Here is a 19,697-nt window from a genome sequence, read left to right on the forward strand (position 1 = left end):
CAGACATGTGGTGTGAGTGCGACGGTGTGATGTAGACGTCGAACCCACACAGAAGGCCAGAACTGAATCGGAGCACATGTTCAATGCAATTTCAGGGAGCAAACGCGCGAGAGCGCGACCTGATGTTTTTCTTAAAAAATGATCTACCAAAGTTCAAGGACAACATTCTGTAGCAGAAGTAAAATTTGTCACTCTTATTTATGTTTGGCGTACGAAGGCAACAAGATTGGACGTGGAAACGATCAAACGAACACATCTTGATCCGGCCATCTAACGGTGCATCGAGCTCTTCCTTCCCGCGACGGCAGCGAAGCTCTCGCGGGCAGCGGCAGCACCGACCGCGTCCGCACCGCGCGGCGGCGGCGAGCCGCTCTGCCCGCCGCCGCCGGCGCTGTCGTCGTCGCCCGCGTCGCAGTACCCCTTGAGCATGTCGCCTTCCTGCGGGGTGAAACCGATGAAGGACAGCATGGAGTCGGCGGCCCAGCAGCTCTGCTCGATGACGCGGATGGCGCGGCAGCACCCGGGCCCCAGGAACGCCTCGCCCTTGATGAAGAGGATGATGATCTCGCCCGTGCACGACTTGATCTCCACCAGCGCCTCCCAGCACAGCTGCGCCTCTGCGCCCTCCAGCCGCTCCGCCAGTGCAGGCAGGCCCCGGACCGAGGGCGACGACGACGGGGCGAAAGCCGTCGGCGGCGTCCGGTGCGCGGCCGTCGACGCGGCGAGCTGCGCCAGGAAGGTGAGCGCGGACATGGACAGGCGGGAGAATGCCATGGATGGTGGTGGTGCCATGTGCTCTAGGAAGAGTAAAACTTGGGACGATGAATGAAGGTTAAGAGATGCGCTAGTTAATTTGCAGCTGAGGCTCGCGGCTGTACTTATAGAAGGTGCAGGCTGTAACTGCAGGCAAGCCAAGAGTCACAATTAGTTTCAGAATGTGTAAAACCACACTGTTTAATCTCTCTCTAATGGAAAGCAAAACCCCACTAACCAATTTATCTCATTCTACGGCGCTCCACATCATCGACCACTACTATAGAATGGACTTGTTGTCCCGGTGCGGTAACGGCCTTTAGTCCCGGTTACCATGCCGGGACAACGATCCCGGGACTAAAGGTGGAACCTTCAGTCTCGGGTCATCGAGCCGGGACTAAAGAGGGACCTTTAGTCCCGGTTGGTTCCAGCCGAGCAAACCTGCCGCACCCTTTAGTCCCCGTTGGTAACCCCAACCGGGACTAAAGGTTCACCCTTTAGTCCCGGTTGGTAACTCCAACCGGGACTAAAGGTTCCTTTTCTTTTTCTTTTTTTGTTTAATTTGTTTTCAGTTCAGTCACACATATTTGTTTAATATATAATATGCTTTTATGTACGTATTCTACGCTGCTAATATAAATACACACACGCATATTGTCGGTGTTTCGTACAAGCACTGGCAAGTAAATTTATAGTAATGCGCGTTAGGCTCGGATGGTGCGCTAAAGGACACAAGATTTATACTGGTTCGGGCGGAACGTCCCTACGTCCAGTTTGCTGCTGCTCGTGTTATTAGCACCGTGAACGATCTGTAGTAAGGGGTACAAACTATCGAGAGAGGGACTGGTCCCAAGTCTCTGATGGAAGGGTTGAAAGGTGGTCAAGAGCTTCGTAGCCGCTTGACTGTGCGTATGAGTGTGTTCTCTTGTTTGGTCTTCTTTTTTCGGTCCCCCTTGATGGAGGAAGCGCATCCCCTTTTATAGATGAAGGGGCCGGCTTTACAAGGGTAAGGGCTCCAGGACGCGTACTCTACTTAGTCTTGTGGCTCACGTCTACCTGGTCAGGTCCTCCACTCTGATGAGTGCGAAGGAAGATAAGTGTTTACAATGTTGTCGATGTCTCTGTAGGATGTCAGGTTAGTCACAGAATGCTGCCCTGCGCAGGGTATGGGCTGCAGTACAGTGGTTTTGACTTATGAGCCTCCCCCAGCCTTGCTCCGCACGCCTTCTGGTTCTCATGAGTCCTCGTTGGGAGAATGCGGGGTCGGGGTCCGGTGTAACGCCGTGGCCAAAGCCTTTTGACTGGGAGGACCTGAGGGGTCGGGAAGCGGGCGCCGCTCCCTCGGGTCCACCGTGTGGTGACGGAATACCCGTCGTTCGTGGAGATAACAAATCCTTTCCTGGAGCGTAGCGGTTGTCGTATATCTTCGTCGGGTTCCGTGTCCCAGAGCTGAAGGCGGCGCCTACAACTCTACAGGGTGAGGTGCACGCACCTGTAATACCTTTTGGGCTCTGCGGCGCCCGGAAGGGTCTAAAGCATTAGTCCTGTCGTTCCCTGGCAGTCCTTTTCCTGCCAGGGCGCAGGGTATGGTCATTGGAGCCATGGTTGACCCGAACGTCTTGTCTCGTCCTGTACCCATCATTATGAGGGATAGATATCGATCAGGGCGAGGCTCGTTCTGGGCTGTCGGGTGAGGCGGAGACCAATCCCCATCTCTTGGGCGAGACCTAACCTATCCCTCTGGGATCGGGCGAGGCGGAATCCATCCCTTTGCCTTCGGGCGAGACCGAGCCCGCCCTATAGGCGTCGGGCGAGACGGAGATTAGCCTTGAGCTTTTGGGGCGAGGCAGGGTTATCCTACAAAGGCGTCGGGTGAGGCTGACCCCGCCCCTCTGGGGTCAGGCGAGACGGAATTCATCCCTCAGCCCTCGGGCGAGACCGAGCCCGCCCTCAAGGCGTCGGGCGAGGCGGAGTTTATCCCTCGGCCCTCGGGCGAGACCGAGCCCGTCCCGAAGGTGTCGGGCGAGGCGGAACCGAACTCCTGTCACTCGAACAAGGGATGACATGGAGCCCTTATGCATCTAAAAGTTTTTCACGTTCGGTGGTCATCGGTTCCACCTTCTGGGGTACCCTAGTATTAGGTCCCCGACAGTAGCCCCCGAGACTCCAGGTGATTCGGGTAGAACCGCCTGGAGGGTGTTTTTTGATTTCGTTGAAGCTAATTTGCCGGAGGGTGCGCGCGAGCGCACCCGATGGGTGTAGCCCCCGAGCCCCCGGGTGACTCGAGTAGAGTCGCCCAGGGGGTTGTATCGGCCCCTTCGCGGGTAAGGCTGAAGGACTTAGTTTTTGATCAACTGGGTGTTTTTCCGAGTGGGTCGTGGCGCCCCGTTCGCTGGGGACTGATTCAGGGCTGTCCTCACTGGTGCTTCTGCCCTTGGTGGCGGATTGTTCGTGGATTCCTTCTTAGTTGGGCCGGCCGGCGAGTTGCTGGGCCCCAGGTGGGCCAAAGAGAAAAGAACGGGCCTTTGTGGCTTGCGCTTCCCCGGTGGGTAGAGAGTCCGGATTCGCTTGGGGAAGGCGAACCGTCCGCCGAGATTTTTTGGGATGAGAGGATAGGGACTGCGGGCGCATGTCCCACGATGTGACGCGGTGGCGTGCGTGGCAGACCCGGAGATCGAGGCGGACGGTTGCCCTTCTCACGTCCGTCGCCCCCTATAAAACCGCGGGGTTCGCCCCCAGGGTCCCGTGTTTCACTCCCCTTCCTTTGCGTTCTGAAACATCCGCCGCCAATCTTCCCAGCCTCTCGCGCCCGCATCGCCACCGTCGACCGGCCTGCGTTCGTGTTCCAGCCGCCGTTAAGCTCGCGCCTGCCCTTCCCCCCTCCTGCTTCAATGGAGTTATGGGGCAGATCAAGCATCACTTCCCGGCGTCTGGAGGGCCTCGTCCGCCGTGGCCTTCTCCGCCCACTATCCGCCGTCCAGGAGTGGTTACTCCCCGGCGACGAGGGTGAGCCGGTGCCGCCTGAAGGGTATGTCGTTTCCTTTGCCATCTTCCATGAGCGGGGATTCGGGGTACCCGCGCATAGATTTCTTCGGGGGCTATTAGATTACTATGAGGTAGAGCTGCAGCATCTCACTCCCAATGGGATTCAGCATATGGCGGCGTTCGTTGCCCTGTGCGAGGGTTTCCTGGGGATCGATCCCCATTTTGATCTGTGGCGTTATTTCTTTAGCATTAGTCTGTCGAAGAGGAAGATTGGGGGGAAAGAAGTGAATGCGCCGATGGGGTGTGCCAGCATTCACCTGCGCCATACCCGGTCGAAGGGTTACCCGTACATGCGTCTGGCTACATCCAACAAGGGATGGCATTCGCAGTGGTTTTATGTTAAGGATGATGTGAGTGCCACCCTACCGAAGTACACCGGACGTCTTATTGTGGATGCTCCGGAGTTGTGGGGCTGGGGAGTCCTGACTAAAGACAAGAAACATATCTCCGACCTTCTCTCCGCCCTCCATGCCCTGAAGGGTCGGGGTGTAAAGGGGTCGGGAATTATCGGCGCCTACCATGCGAGGAGGGTGGCACCACTGATGGCGCGTGTGCTTCCCCTGCATCGGATGATGCTCGGGATATCGTTCGAGGGGACGGTGCTCGTTGACGAGGCGCTCCCTTATTCGGAAGTGGCGCAGCGTATCAAGGAGGCGACGGAGCCGACGAAGGATTCTGCCGGCAGGGTCCTCGACATCGTGTATCCGGTGCCCGGGCATCCTCCAATGCGGCCGGAGCCTGGGTTCTTCGAATTCGTAAGCCCTCTTCTCTTGCACTCTTTTCTTTCTCCTGAATCTCCCTCTTTTAACACTTGCTTCTGTAATGTTGGGGCTAGCCGAGGGGGCTAGTCTTCAAGGATAGTCCGGCCCCGCTGCCGAAGGATAAGGTTGTGGGACAAGAAGGCAAAGGAGGAGATGAAGAAGGCGAAATGACTGAAGCAGGAGGCACGGGATCGGGGAGAGGACGTGAGTAGTGAGGATGACGACGATGATGATGACGATGACGACGACGAGGTAGCCGTCGACGTGGATTGGGGCGTCCTGGAGGACGAGGACACGCTGACGAGTGGCCACCCATCCGTGCAGGGGCCCTTCCCTTTCCACGCGGAGGGAAGTGGATCGATGAGGTCAGTGGAGGCCGGCGAGTCCGCCGCTTCGCACGGCGTGCCGGCCGAGGACCGGTGGATGGGGGAGGGCGGGCCTGTCGCCGCCATCCCCGAGGCGACGATGGAGGGGAGCAGCTCTGGTGCTGCACCCCGTGAGACGATGGAGGGGGACGGCTCCGGTGCCGCGCCCGACGAGACGATGGAGAGGAGCGACTCCGGTGCCGCGCCCGACGAGACGAACCCCCCTGCCCCGGAGCAGGGGGCAGGCATGAAACGGTCCCGCCCAGATGAGTCAGGGCAGGGGTCTGGGGATCCATCCCCAAAACGCTTTCGCCGGCCGAGGACGTCAACGTAAGCTGTTGATTCCTCTGTTTTTATCCTTTTTCCATTTTTATTTTGACTTAATGGTTATTACCTTTACGCAGGTTCTTGCGAACGGGTCACCCCCTGGGGCTGGCGCCCAAGAAGAGTCTCGCCCTTCAAGCGGGACAGACGGCATTGCCTGGAGTCACCCCTATTTCAGGTAGGAGTGGTGCCGATGTCGGGGCCGCGTTGGCCGAGCCGACGGCGTCCATGGTGGCTCCCACGCCCGCGGAGGTTACTGAGCGAGCGGTCTCTTCCGTGGCGGACGTGGAACAGCCGGCCGAGGACCGCATACCGCCGGTGAAGGTGGTCGTGACTGCGCCAAGCCAGGATCAACCGGACGCGGTCGTGGTGGCACCCGAGGCGTGGTGCAATCCGCGTCGCCAGGCGTCCATGTGGATCCGCCCGTGGCGCCCGAAGCGGTCCAGACGGAGGAGGGTCTAGCCGGAGGGTCCTCGAGTGTGGCGGTGGTGCCGCACAGGGTCAGGAGGGAGCCGCCACCGACCCCTTTGTCGGGAGGAAGCCGCTCCCCTGCACGGGGGGAGCCGCCACTCCAGTGGATGGCTGCTCAGGACCCGACGTCGGCTCTTTTCTCGCTCGATGATCATTCCGAGAGCATGGAGCGGGAGGGTCTTGACATCGGGATCTCGACCATGCTGAATGCCCTGGACCAGGCCAGAGGAGCCCTCCGTGAGATCGTTATCCCTACCACTCAGGTATTTTCTGGACTTTCTTCTTTTTTCATGTGTTTTTGTGTTTTCGTATTCCTGATATCAGTCTTCTTCCTCCTCAGATTCTTGTTGCTCGTAGCCGGGAAAAATCCCAATTCCTCCGTGAACAGAAGGCGGAGAGGGATCGCCTTTCCGAGGAGGCCCAGCTGTGAGCAGACTTGGCCGCCCAGCTTGCTACTGTCCAGGAGCGGGAGGCCCAGGCGCGTCAGGATGTGGAGGAGGCGCACGGGATGTTCGAGGACCTGTCGGCGAGGTCTAAGCTGGATGGAGAGGAGATTGCCAGGCTCAAAAAAGAGCGAGACGAGCTGCTGCAGAGGAATGCCGCGGCCAATGAGAAGGCCGGCGAAGTCCTGAAGGAGCTGGAGATGGAGCGGGACCTCAGGCAGAAGGCCGAGAGTAGGGCCACAGCCCTCCAGCAAAAGGTGGACGAGGACGTTGAGGTGGTCCGCTCTCTCCGGGCAGAGCTCGATGACGCGGTGAAAGGAAAGTTGAGTGCTGAGAACATCGCCACCAAGCTAGAGAAAGAGGCTGCCTATACGCGAAGGGCCCTTCAGGTTGAGAGCGATGAGCACGATCTTCTACAAGCTGTGGTCGGGGTGGTCCTTAACGCCCTGAATGTGACGGAGCCGGTGGAGACCAGCCCGCTCGCGGCCCGTGTCGGAGGTATCACGGCTCGGGTGGGCCAACTTGAGGAGAGTGCCTTTCACGTCGGGATTACCCAGGCCTTCACCGTCGCCCATGCCCATTATGAGAAGGAAATAAACCTGAAGGTGATGAACGAAGGCTTTCCGTCCACCTACGAGGATGAAGAGCTGGAGGAAATGGAGAAGATGGTCGCTCCCCTTGCGAAGAACCTGGCAGACAATCTGAAAGAAATGGTTCTCCCTTCGCGGGAGTAATTAATCGAACAATTTTGAGAACAGCTTATATGTAATATGTGGACAAGTGTCGGTACTTTTCGAGTCTGGACGCCTTTCGTGCTTTTGCGTCTTAATTTCGTTTTGTTTGATTTTTTGCGATTTTATTTTTTACGGTCTTACCAATATGTTCCCCTGAATTATGCCGCTGATTATAATGCGAGGAGATTGAGGAGGTAGCCGTACCTTAACAGCCCCTGAGTAAGGTCCGACCCCCGCACCTGCTGGGGTCGGGTGTTACTGGAGACCGGAATCGTGGTTTTGGTGACAATGGATGTCAGCGCAATAATCCCCGCCCTGTCTTCCAACAGAAATCTCCACTGGGGACTTTATGGGCTCGGCAAGGTGGGGCCTTTGTCCCTGCATTGTTTGGCCCGAGCCCCCGATCCTTGTTAAGGTCTGATAGGGGTCGGCCGTTATTTGCGTGTTACCTCGTCCTCGGTTTTCGCAATCGGAGGGGCTGAGGGAACGACACTTGCCTCGATGGCTTGAGTATCGCGCTCAACGAGCTCGCTAACGGGTACGTTCGTGCGGAATCCAGGTCCATCATTTGCTGATGGGGTCGGTAGAGCCCTCTGGGGGCACTCCACAACTTCTTAACCCGCCTCCCGGCAGATGCCTGAGTCGTTCGATAAGCTCAGGGGGGCCGATGGCCTCTCCTCGATGGAGATTCTGTGGGTTTGGCTCGAGGTTAGAATCGAACGAGAGAAGGTCGAGACGTCCCGGTTTGCTTCTGAGCGAGGTCGGGCAGGGCCGCTGGGGCTCGTCTCGGTTATCTCTCCCTGGCTCTGTTCGGCGTGAGGCGGCCTCGAGCTCTTTGTGGGCCAACCTTCGAACCTCAGCCTATGGTTGCCTATATCGAAATGAGGCGACAGCCGTTTCGTGGTGCGACATGAATCGTTGGGATGCAATTTTTTGCATTTTGAATGCAAGATTTAATTGAAAGTAAAGGCGGTGACGTTACCTTGGTGGTATGAGTGACGGAAAAGCTCCTACCAGATGGGTTCGGGCCCTGACGTTTGTGACGAGGTTGGAAAAACCTGCGTAAGAATTGCTATTCTTTGTTTTCGTGTCTTGGTGACAATCCGAGCTGTTCGATTAACTTGGGCAACCTGACAGCTTCTCCTTTGGGGGAGATTCTGTAGGCGGACCCCTCCGATCCCCTCTTTGGGGAGGCAGACGTCGAAACTAGAGACGCGAGAGGCGTTGAGCATGATTTTTCTGGTGAATAGAAACACCGTAGCAATCGGGGCGTAGGGTTTGTTAGTTCGTCCAGTTTTACCCAAAGCTTTGTGCCTGTATGTCGCGCCCTTAGTTTCAAGCGTACGGAGGGGTCGGGTGGAGAGGATGTCTAGATTGGTAGTCATCCTTGACAGCCCCCGAGTGATGCTCGCGTCCCTGCTATTTGACGGGGTCGGAATCTTGCGAACAAATTTTAACGCATAAAGTGAGAAAGCTGAGAGGCTTATCTTTCTTTGGTCGTTCGTTCGTCGTGTCTTCTGGGCCGAACGGCCGACCCAAGAGATCTGAAAGGTCCCGTCGCCGGGTCGTCCGTGGTCCTGCATGGGGAGGCGAAAAAGTTGTCTGCCTATGTGGGTGCCTTAATCGCCGCGTCTGGAGCGGGTCAGTGGCGGGCCATACCCAGGCAGTGTTCAGTTTGACCAAAGAGGGACGCCTCGTAGACCAAGGTTCGTCCCGTCACCTCTGGCGCGTCCCCTCAGATATCAATCAGCATTGATTGCGTATTAAAAAAGGGGAAGGGAGAGGGTTTTTCGTCCGACCTTTTGCCTTTCCTTAGTTACAGCGCTTCCTCTTTAAATAGGGAGGGGGAGAGGAGTTCTCATCCCACCTCCCCCTCTGCCTCCGAGCCGCTATCTCTCCTTCTTCTTCCTTTCCGCCAAACGCGTCCGTGCATCGCGGTGGTTCCTGAGTGAGGAAGAGTAATGCCAGAGAGAGATAGAGAACTTACAAACTTGGTCGTGAGTCTGGTGCGTGATGTCGAGCCGGAGGTTATCCAACGTAGATGAGATGGTGCGCGCGGCCCTTGCTGAGGAGTCGCTGCTGCTAAAGGAAAAAAGGCGTCGGTGGGCGTCGTACGTCATTGACTGCGCCGTCGTTTGCCGCGCTCCTCCCTTGGCGAGAGGCATTTCCTGCCCATACGCCATTGTCAGGGTTATGGCTGGAGATGATGGTGTAGTCCCCAGACGCCATGGCGGTGGCGTTGCTGCCGGGGTTGCGGCTGACGACGATGGCGTAGTCCCCGGACGCTCCGGCGGAGGCGTCGCAGATGGTGGTGCCTTCGAGGATCCAGCGAAGATGTCACCGATGGAGAGCGTGGCACGGCGACCGCAGTAGACAAGCTGGCCCGTGTACACGCCCCGGACGTCACCGATGGAGAGCGTGGCGCGGCGACCGCAGTAGACGAGCTGGCTCGTGTACACGCCTCGGACGTCACTGAGTACTTGTGGTAGAGCTGAACCGAGACTGTAATGAAATAACGTTGTGGGGAAGCCCCCGAGTAAACAGTTCTCAGAGTATATTGTTCCTTTTTTGTAATGACATCGCTTTGTAAGTGGTGAATTTGTGCAAAAAATGAACAAAATTACATCTTTTGCTTATGGCAAGTCATTTTAACGCTTTCCAACTCTTCTCATGGTCTAAGTCATAGGAAGCTAGGAACATCCTGGGAACTAATTCTGATTGAACTGGTGAGCAAAGAGTTTGCAGCCGCTGGGGCGTGGGTGTCTCGCAGTCCTGCCAGTTGTATTCAGAATTGGTTCCTAGGATCTTAGCCCTCGAGACTCGTTTACAAGGCGAATGGAAAACTTAGAGAATATTTGTAAGTATAACACAGGGATTTTTGTATTTCACATGACATATGTTACGATCACATGCCAGCCCCCGAGTGAGGTCTGACCCCTCGTGATTTGCAGGGGTCGGAAGTCACTAAGGATCGGGGTTCTGTTAAGACAAAAACTGATAAGGAAAAGTGTAAGCTTATTTTAAGGATAGAAACGACGTAGCTGCTCAATGTTCCAGGCGTTGGTGAAGACCTCGCCTTTGATGGTTTTCAACCGGTAGGCGCCTGGGCGAAGTATTTCCGCGATGATGTAGGGCCCTTCCCAGGGCGGGGAGAGTTTGTGGCGATCCTTGTTGCTCTGTACAAGACGGAGGACGAGGTCTCCGACGTTGAAGGCTCGACCCCGCACCCGTCGGCTGTGGTACCGCCATAACGCTTGTTGGTACTTAGCTGAACGGAGGAGGGCGATGTCGCGGGCCTCATCCAGTTGGTCCATGGCGTCTTGGTGAGATGCCTCAGCTCCCTGTTCGTCATATGCTCTGATTCTTGGTGCTCCATAGTCGAGGTCCGTCGGGAGAACGGCCTCGGAACCGTAGATCATGAAGAAGGGTGTGTAGCCGGTGGCCCGGCTAGGAGTCGTCCTTAGGCTCCAGAGCACAGCTGGGAGCTCAGCGAGCCAACGCGCGCCGAACTTGTTCAACCGGTTGAAAATTTTGGGTTTGAGGCCTTGAAGAAGCATGCCGTTTACGCGCTCGTCCTGTCCGTTCGTCCGAGGGTGCGCGACGGCTGCCCAATCGATTCGGATGTGATGTTCATCACAGAAACGAACGAATTTCCTACCGGTGAACTGCGTGCCGTTGTCTGTGATGATGGAGTTCGGTACTCCAAAGCGATGGATGATGTCGAGAAAGAACAGCACAGCTTGCTCGGATTTGATTGTGGATATTGGCCGAGCTTCAATCCATTTTGTGAAGTTGTCTATGGTGACAAGCAGGTGGGTAAAGCCCCCGGGCGCCTTTTTAAGTGGCCCAACCAGGTCAAGCCCCCAGACCGCGAAGGGCCACGTGACGGGGATCATCTGGAGAGCCTGGGCCGGGAGGTGTGTTTGCCGAGCGTAGTATTGGCACCCTTCGCAGGTGCGTACAATTTGCTCGGCGTCGGCTACTGCAGTGGGCCAATAGAAACCCTGTCGGAATGCCTTCCCAACCAAGGTTCTTGGTGCGGCATGGTGACCGCATGCTCCACCGTGGATGTCGCTCAGTAGGAGTTTTCCCTGTTCGCTAGGGATACAAAGTTGCAGAATTCTGATGTGACTTCGTTTGTAGAGTTCGCCCTCTACAAGAATGAAGGATTTGGCGCATCGCGTGAGCCGTCGGGCTTCTATCTTGTCGGTTGGTAGTACGTCATGGAGGAGATAGTCGAGGTAAAGCGTTCTCCAGTCATTGGGAAGATCGGACTCCATTGCTGGGTCTTCTTCAAGCTCCATGACCTCGGGGTCGGGAGGAGCAGTTGGCGGATCGGCCCTGGGGGTCGGACTTGAAGGGCCATCGTCGGCTTGTTCCGACCCCGCATAGCGTACCGAGGGTTTGTGTTGATCACTGGCAAAGATGCCTGTTGGAACTGGCTCTCGGTTGGATGCTGCTTTTGCGAGTGTATCGGCCGCTTCGTTGAGGCGTCTGGGGATATGATTGAGTTCGAGGCTGTCGAATTTGTCCTCCAGATGTCAGACCTCTTGACAGTATGCCTCCATCTTGATATCGTGGTAGCCTGACTCTTTCATGACCTGGTTGACGACCAACTGAGAGTCGCCCCTGACGTCGAGGCGTCGGATGCCCAATTCGATGGCGATTCGTAGGCCATTGATGAGTGCTTCGTATTCTGCAGCATTGTTTGATGAGGGAAAATGAAGCCGAACCATGTACCTCATGTGCACCCCGAGGGGGGATACAAAGACTAGTCCTGCTCCGGTGCCCTTCTTCATCAGCGATCCATCAAAGTACATTATCCAGTACTCTTGGTCGACGGCTGCTGGTGGCATCTGGACCTCGGTCCACTCCGCGATGAAGTCAGCTAGCGCCTGAGATTTGATCGCCGTTCGGGGGACATAAGAAATGCCCTGATCCATCAGCTCGAGTGCCCACTTTGCGGTTCTTCCTGTAGCGTCATGGCTACGAACGACCTCGCCGAGGGGGAACGACGTCACTACTGTTACGGGGTGTGACTTGAAGTAGTGGCGTAGCTTCCTTTTTGTGATGAGGACGGTGTAGAGGAGTTTCTTGATCTGGGAGTAGCGGGTTTTGGAGTCGGATAACACCTCGCTGATGAAATATACAGGGCGCTGCACCTTGAAGGCGTGCCCCTCTTCCTCCCGCTCTACTATTAAGGTGGAGCTAACCACTTGGGTGGTGGCCGATATATATAGTAGGAGAGATTCTCCATCGCATGGAGGAACTAGGACCGGTGGCTTAGTTAAAAATCGTTTAACCATGTCAAGTGCCTCCTGAGCCTCGGCCGTCCACTCGAAACGGTCAGTTTTCTTCAGGAGTCGATAAAGGGGGAGTCCTCGTTCGCCGAGGCGTGAAATGAATCGGCTGAGGGCGGCAAGGCACCCGGTGATCCGCTGAACCCCCTTTATGTTTTGGATCGGGCCCATCCTCGTGATGGCTGATATCTTCTCTGGGTTGGCTTCGATGCCACGCTCGGAGACGATGAAGCCGAGCAGCATGCCCCTCGGGACCCCGAAAACACATTTTTCGGGATTGAGCTTGATGCCGTTCGCTCGGAGTTTCGCAAAGGTGCGTTCAAGGTCGGCGACAAGGTGGTCAGCCCGCTTGGACTTGACTACAATGTCGTCGACATAGGCCTCAACGGTTCGCCCGATGAGATCTCCGAAGCAACTAAGCATACAGCGCTGGTACGTTGCCCCAGCGTTCTTCAGACCAAACGGCATTGAAACGTAGCAAAATGATCCGAAGGGCGTGATAAAAGATGTCACGAGCTGGTCGGACTCTTTCATCGCGATTTGATGATAGCCTGAGTATGCGTCAAGGAAACAGAGGGTTTCGCACCCCGATGTGGAATCGACTATTTGGTCTATTCGTGGCAAAGGAAATGGATCCTTTGGACATGATTTGTTGAGGCCAGTATAATCAACACACATCCTCCATTTCCCGCTCTTTTTCCGGACTAGAACAGGATTTGCTAACCACTCTGGGTGGTACACTTCCTTAATGAATCCTGCGGCCAGTAGTTTGGCTATCTCCTCGCCGATGGCCCTGCATTTCTCCTCGTCGAAGCGGCACAGGCGTTGTTTCACCGGCTTGGAGCCCGGGAGGATTTGGAGAGTATGCTCAGCGACCTCCCTCGGGATGCCCGGCATATCCGAGGGTTTCCACGCAAAGATGTCCTTGTTGGCGCGGAGGAAGTCGACGAGCGCGCTTTCCTATGCGGAGGAGAGCGCGGTCCCGATTCGGACTTTTTTACCCTCGAAGCTACTGGGATCTAAGAGGACGTCCCTGGAACCCTCTGCTGATTCGAACGATCCGGACGACTTCTTTGCGTCGGGTGTCCCTTCAATGACCTCCTCCCTCAGGGTGACGAGCTCTTCGGATGCGATGACCGCGGATGCGTGTCCGCAGCATTCGACCTCGCACTCGTAAACGCGCTGGAAGGAGGTGCCGATGGTGATGATCCCACGGGGGCCCGGCATCTTCAGCTTTAGGTATGTGTAATTGGGTACGGCCATGAACTTCGCGTAACATGGTCGCCCCAGAATGGCGTGGAAAGTCCCCGGGAACCCCACTACATCGAAGGTGAGGGTCTCGGTCCGGTAATTGGATCGATCCCCAAAAGTGACGGGTAGGTCAATCTGCCCCAGTGGCACGGCTTGCCTTCCAGGCACGACGCCATGGAAAGGTGCTCGAACGGGACGGAGGTGCGTTCGGTCGACGCCCATCTCGTCGAGCGTCTTGGCATACATGATGTTGAGGCCGCTGCCCCCATCCATCAGTACCTTGGTGAGCCGCTTTGGACCGACGATCGGGTCGACGACAAGCGGATACCTTCCTGGGTGTGGGATGGCATCCGGATGGTCGGTCCGGTCGAAAGTTATGGCGGATTCCGACCACCGGAGATAAGCTGGCATAGCCGGTCCAGCGGTATAGACCTCTCGACGTGCGACCTTCTGGTGGCGCCTGGAGTCATAGGCCGTCGATCCTCCGAAGATCATGAGGGCACCGGTTGGAGTTGGGAAGGTGTCGTCCTTCTCCTCCGTGTCGTTAGTGGTGGGAACAGGCTCCTTCCCCTGCTCCTCCTTGTTCAGGCCCCCGGCCAAGTATTTGTGCATAAGGCCGCATTCCTTGTATAGGTGCTTGGCTGGGAAGGCGTGGTTTGGGCATGGCCCCTCGAGCATTTTCTCGAAGTGGTTCGGAGTGCCCTCCGCGGGCTTCCGGCCACCTTTGCGGTCGGCAGCGGCCGCGAGTGAGTTGTCGCGCCGTTGCTTTTTATTTTTCCTTTTGGCGGGACGGTTGGAGGCGCCTTCGCTAGCGTCCTCGTCCCGCCTTGTCTTTCCGTCGGAGCGATCAAAGATGGCTCCGACCGCCTCTTCTCCAGAGGCGTGACTGGTGGCGATGTCCAGAAGTTCCTTGGTAGTTCGTGGGCCCTTGCGTCCCAGCTTGTGGACCAGGGACTCGCAGGTCGTCCCGGACAGAAAGGCTCCTATCACGTCGGCGTCGGCGACGTTCGGGAGCTCATTGCACTGTCGGGAAAAGCGCCAGATGTACCCGCGGAGGGTTTCATCGGCCTTCTGACGGCAGTTCTTGAGGTCCCATGGGTTTCTAGGGCGTTTGTACGTGCCTTGGAAATTACCCACGAAGATCTCAGTCAGATCCGCCTAGCTCTGAATAGCATTGGACGGTAGGTGCTCCAGCCATGCTCGTGCCGAGTCGGCCAAGAACAGCGGGAGATTGCAAATAATGAAGTTATCATCACTCGCACCACCGGCCTGACATGCAAGCCGATAGTCTTCGAGCCAAAGCCCGGGATTTGTTTCGCCAGAATATTTAGGAATGTTCGTAGGTGGTCGATACCTTAGAGGGAACGCAGCGTTGAGGATGTGCCGGCCGAAGGCCTGAGGGCCTTGCAGGACGGGGCTCGGGCTTCGGTCCTCGTTGCTGTCGTAGTGCCCGCCACGTCGGGGATGATAGCCGCGGCGCGCTGCTTCTCTTTCGTCGCCGTGGGCACGTCTCCGGGCGTTGATGATGCTGCGTACGTCGCGGCCACGACCGAGGCGTTGATGTACAGGGACGACGGAGGGCTGCCCGCCGGCTGGCGGCGTTTGGTGTACGGATGCGTCCTTGGTGGGACGCACTGAGGGCATGCGCTGGCTGGTGTTAGGTTCGCGTCGTCGAGACAACGAACTTTCCGCCTGCTGCGCTGCTGCACGCTCGAGCAACGTGCGAATCTCCCGATAAGCGCGTCGATCCTCGAACGTCGCGGCCTCCGGGAGGCCATGCAGCAAGGCGGTTGCTGCGGCGATGTTCTGGCTGGCTCGAGCAAAGTGAGGAAAGGCCCCATCGTCGGTGAGGATCCTTTGATGTACGGTGCGGGCCGTGGCGCGCGCGCCCCCCCCCCGTCTTTGCGGCGTTCAATCTCGCGATTGATGTCCGCGTATTCCCGTGCGAGCCCTTGCCCAGCCTCATCGATCTCTTGCTGACGAGCCCTTAGCTGCTCCATCCTCAGGTGAGATGGGGCTGTCCCTTCTTCCCCAAATCTGCTGTCAGGATTGTTTGTAGGGGTGGCCTCTTCCCTGGAGGCGCTTTCGACATGACCCTCGGGGGTCTGCGTCATGTAGCATTCCCGGGAAGGGTGGTGGCTCCCCCTACTGGAATCTGAGCTGGAGAGCGATATAGGTTCCTCGTTGAGAAGCTCGTAGAGGGTCTCTGTATCCCGCTCAATCGCCCCCACGAACTCGATGTCTGTGGGTGGTTGAACCACACGTAGCGCCAGAAGGAGGCCAGCGGTTGCCGCAACGTTGCGGAGACCGAACGGAAACGCTGTTGGGGCGCTCCATACGGACCCTTCCGAACACATGGTGGCGTTGTGAGAGGCCTCCTTGGGTGATGGGACTCCCCGGGAGTTGCCCGGTGGGCCCCTAAGCCTGAGACGGCTGAGGTTGATCGAAGGGGGAGATGGGGCGGCTGAGTGAGTCAGCGCCAGCTCTCCTCCTAGTGTGATGATGAAATCCAGGTCGCCGAAACGCACGGGTGCGCCCGGGGCCCAGGTGATTGCGTGGGTGGCCATTCGAGACCTGATTTGGAACGCGCAAAGCCCCTACCTGGTGCGCCAACTGTCGGTGTTTCGTACAAGCACCGGCAAGTAAATTTATAGTAATGCGCGTTAGGCTCGGATGGTGCGCTAAAGGACACAAGATTTATACTGGTTCGGGCGGAACGTCCCTACGTCCAGTTTGCTGCTGCTCGTGTTATTAGCACTGTGAACGATCTGTAGTAAGGGGTACAAACTATCGAGAGAGGGACTGGTCCCAAGTCTCTGATGGAAGGGTTGAAAGGTGGTCAAGAGCTTCGTAGCCGCTTGACTGTGCGTATGAGTGCGTTCTCTTGTTTGGTCTTCTTTTTTCGGTCCCCCTTGATGGAGGAAGCGCATCCCCTTTTATAGATGAAGGGGCCGGCTTTACAAGGGTAAGGGCTCCAGGACGCGTACTCTACTTAGTCTTGTGGCTCACGTCTACCTGGTCAGGTCCTCCACTCTGATGAGTGCGAAGGAAGATAAGTGTTTACAATGTTGTCGATGTCTCTGTAGGATGTCAGGTTAGTCACAGAATGCTGCCCTGCGCAGGGTATGGGCTGCAGTACAGTGGTTTTGACTTATGAGCCTCCCCCAGCCTTGCTCCGCACGCCTTCTGGTTCTCATGAGTCCTCGTTGGGAGAATGCGGGGTCGGGGTCCGGTGTAACGCCGTGGCCAAGGCCTTTTGACTGGGAGGACCTGAGGGGTCAGGAAGCGGGCGCCGCTCCCTCGGGTCCACCGTGTGGTGACGGAATACCCGTCGTTCGTGGAGATAACAAATCCTTTCCTGGAGCGTAGCGGTTGTCATATATCTTCGTCGGGTTCCGTGTCCCAGAGCTGAAGGCGGCGCCTACAACTCTACAGGGTGAGGTGCACGCACCTGTAATACCTTTTGGGCTCTGCGGCGCCCAGAAGGGTCTAAAGCATCAGTCCTGTCGTTCCCTGGCAGTCCTTTTCCTGTCAGGGCGCAGGGTATGGTCGTTGGAGCCATGGTTGACCCGAACATCTTGTCTCGTCCTGTACCCATCATTATGAGGGATAGATATCGATCAGGGCGAGGCTCGTTCTGGGCCGTCGGGTGAGGCGGAGACCAATCCCTATCTCTTGGGCGAGACCTAACCTATCCCTCTGGGATCGGGCGAGGCGGAATCCATCCCTTTGCCTTCGGGCGAGACCGAGCCCGCCCTATAGGCGTCGGGCAAGACGGAGATTAGCCTTGAGCTTTTGGGGCGAGGCAGGGTTATCCTACAAAGGCGTCGGGTGAGGCTGACCCCGCCCCTCCGGGGTCGGGCGAGATGGAATTCATCCCTCAGCCCTCAGGCGAGACCGAGCCCGCCCTCAAGGCATCGGGCGAGGCGGAGTTTATCCCTCGGCCCTCGGGCGAGACCGAGCCCGTCCCGAAGGTGTCGGGCGAGGCGGAACCGAACTCCTGTCACTCGAACAAGGGATGACATGGAGCCCTTATGCATCTAGAAGTTTTTCACGTTCGGTGGTCATCGGTTCCACCTTCTGGGGTACCCTGGTATTAGGTCCCCGACACATATAATTACATCTAATTCTCATCTCGAGCATTATTATATTCGAATAAAGTATGAAACTATATATATTATAGATATATATGTATATATACAACACTTTCATAATCTTGTTCTCGAAAATAATGATATCAATAAACATTTAATTACATCATTAGTTCCTTAGATCAAAGTAGAACTCGTCGTTGGGATTTAGCACTTTTTCTAGAAGATATCCTGCTATTGACTCTTGAACTACTTTCAGATGGTCTTTTTGCATGACCCTTCGTTTCAACCATTCAGTCTTGCATTTGAAATAAAAGAAAAAGTATTAATACATATATTTATATATTCATTTAAAAATAAATAAAAATTGATATATACGTACTCTGAGGACATCTTTAGGAGTTCTTCTTATGTATGCAGTGATAAATTCACAAACGTAGTATCCACACAAGTTATTACCTGGTTCCTGCCGCAAACACCACTGTACGAGAAGAAGATTATTCTCATCATCTCACACGTAAATTGAAGTACGATATAGTAATTAAACACGTGGGGAAGTATATATAGTACTACTTACTGGTATTTCAACTACATCAAGTGGTGCCTTGCAATCCTTGCGGTGTTGCCGAATAAACTCTTTCCAAACCCTGTGCGACCAATAATGTACGATCGTTAATAAATTATGGCAAAGTCTATTCAATAATAGTTGTGCGCGAGAGATCAAAATTATCCCTGGATAATGTCTATCATATCTTGGTATAGTGCTCGCTCTTTTCTCAATGAGTCCAAGATTACTAACTGACTTGAGTTTAACTCAATGACAATGAGTATCCAGTGAAACCTGCATTGGTTTATACACACACGTACATGCATATAAGTTGTATTGATATTACATAAAATGTGTAGACTACATTATTATTAACACTTACTCAAAGTTGTACGGGAAAAGTATTGTTGTCTTATCGTGCTGCTTCACGAAGAACTTCATGATATTCGTCTGTGCTTCAGATACCCAGTGGTCCTTGACAATAATATCGGTTTTGAATACGATATAAGGATCAATGAAGTCAACATTGGTGTCTTGTATTCTTTGGAGCTCTGACATCTGGAATCTGTATATAAATATAAGTTACATGTGAGGATAATTATATACACGTATACATGGAAGTGAGTTTATTAAATAAAAGTAAGAATCACTTACAAACAAAAGGAGCTAATGATTGATTTGTCTAGAGCGTCCAAGTGGAATAGTTGATGCAATTCTTCGAAACTAATATGTAAGATGTCATCTCCACGGAAGTAATGATGGTCTCTAAATCTGATAAAGATCCACTGCTCACCCCTGTCATACGCCTGCATGTACCACTTATTGAGCAAGTATATTTGCGTACCCAATTCATTCAGAGCCGCAGGGTTGTATAGACTTTTGCCAAATTTATAAGTCTTCCAGGTATCAACTTCCAGGTTCTGGATTGAAGCTTTGCTCGTCACTTGATCCAAGGTTAAACCAGTTTGTTCAAAAAAATCATTAAGGTCTTGAACCGACACTTCTCCAGAGTTGTCTGATCGATAGACTTCTATGTTGGAACCATATTGATTAGCAACAATAAGACTTTGCATTGGTTGCTTCTGTTGTCCGAGCTGTGGGACATCCTTCCCTGATGCTCTTTTCCTTTTTTTATGTGCATCATGTGACTTCACGAGGGAGCGGTCATAGTCTGATAGTGGCGGTGGCTTACGAACTTCAAGCATCTTTTTCTTGTGAGCTTCGACCTTCTGCCTCAGCTGATCTCGTGGTATGTAAAAGTACGACTTCTCCTTAAGCTTCGCTTGTCTCTGCTTTTGGATATCTATAAAAAAATCTTTCACTTTTTTGCCTTCTTCAGCTGCTATTTGCTCATCAGTCTTTTCAAGAAGTATTTCTTGAGAAATAACTCTTTTTTTGGTCTTCTTTGCCGCTGGGACCTTAGACGTCTTTATAGTGCGTCGCTGTGGAGGTGGTGGGGGCGGTGTTGGAGACCGGCGTGGAGGCGATGAGTCCGGTGTTGGAGTCCAGCGTGGAGGCGTTGGAGATTGTTGTGGAGGCGGTGGGGCCGGTGTAGGAGTTGGAGATCGTTGTGGAGGCGATGGGGTCAGTGTAGGAGTTGGAGATCACCGTG

The 19,697-nt window shown here is 55.0% G+C and overlaps 1 protein-coding gene across 1 annotated transcript; it reads right to left on the reverse strand.

The window, feature by feature from the left end:
• Window positions 1–199: 199 nt before the first annotated feature.
• LOC136496444 (egg cell-secreted protein 1.3-like) lies at window positions 200–826 on the reverse strand. The gene has a single exon (XM_066492117.1). The coding sequence runs from the start codon at window positions 790–792 to the stop codon at window positions 271–273; it is 522 nt and encodes a 173-aa protein (XP_066348214.1). The 5' UTR covers window positions 793–826; the 3' UTR covers window positions 200–270.
• Between the last annotated feature and the right edge of the window lie 18,871 nt (window positions 827–19,697).

This window comes from Miscanthus floridulus, chromosome 1 (genome assembly GCF_019320115.1).
Source record: "Miscanthus floridulus cultivar M001 chromosome 1, ASM1932011v1, whole genome shotgun sequence".
Lineage (NCBI taxonomy): Eukaryota > Viridiplantae > Streptophyta > Magnoliopsida > Poales > Poaceae > Miscanthus > Miscanthus floridulus.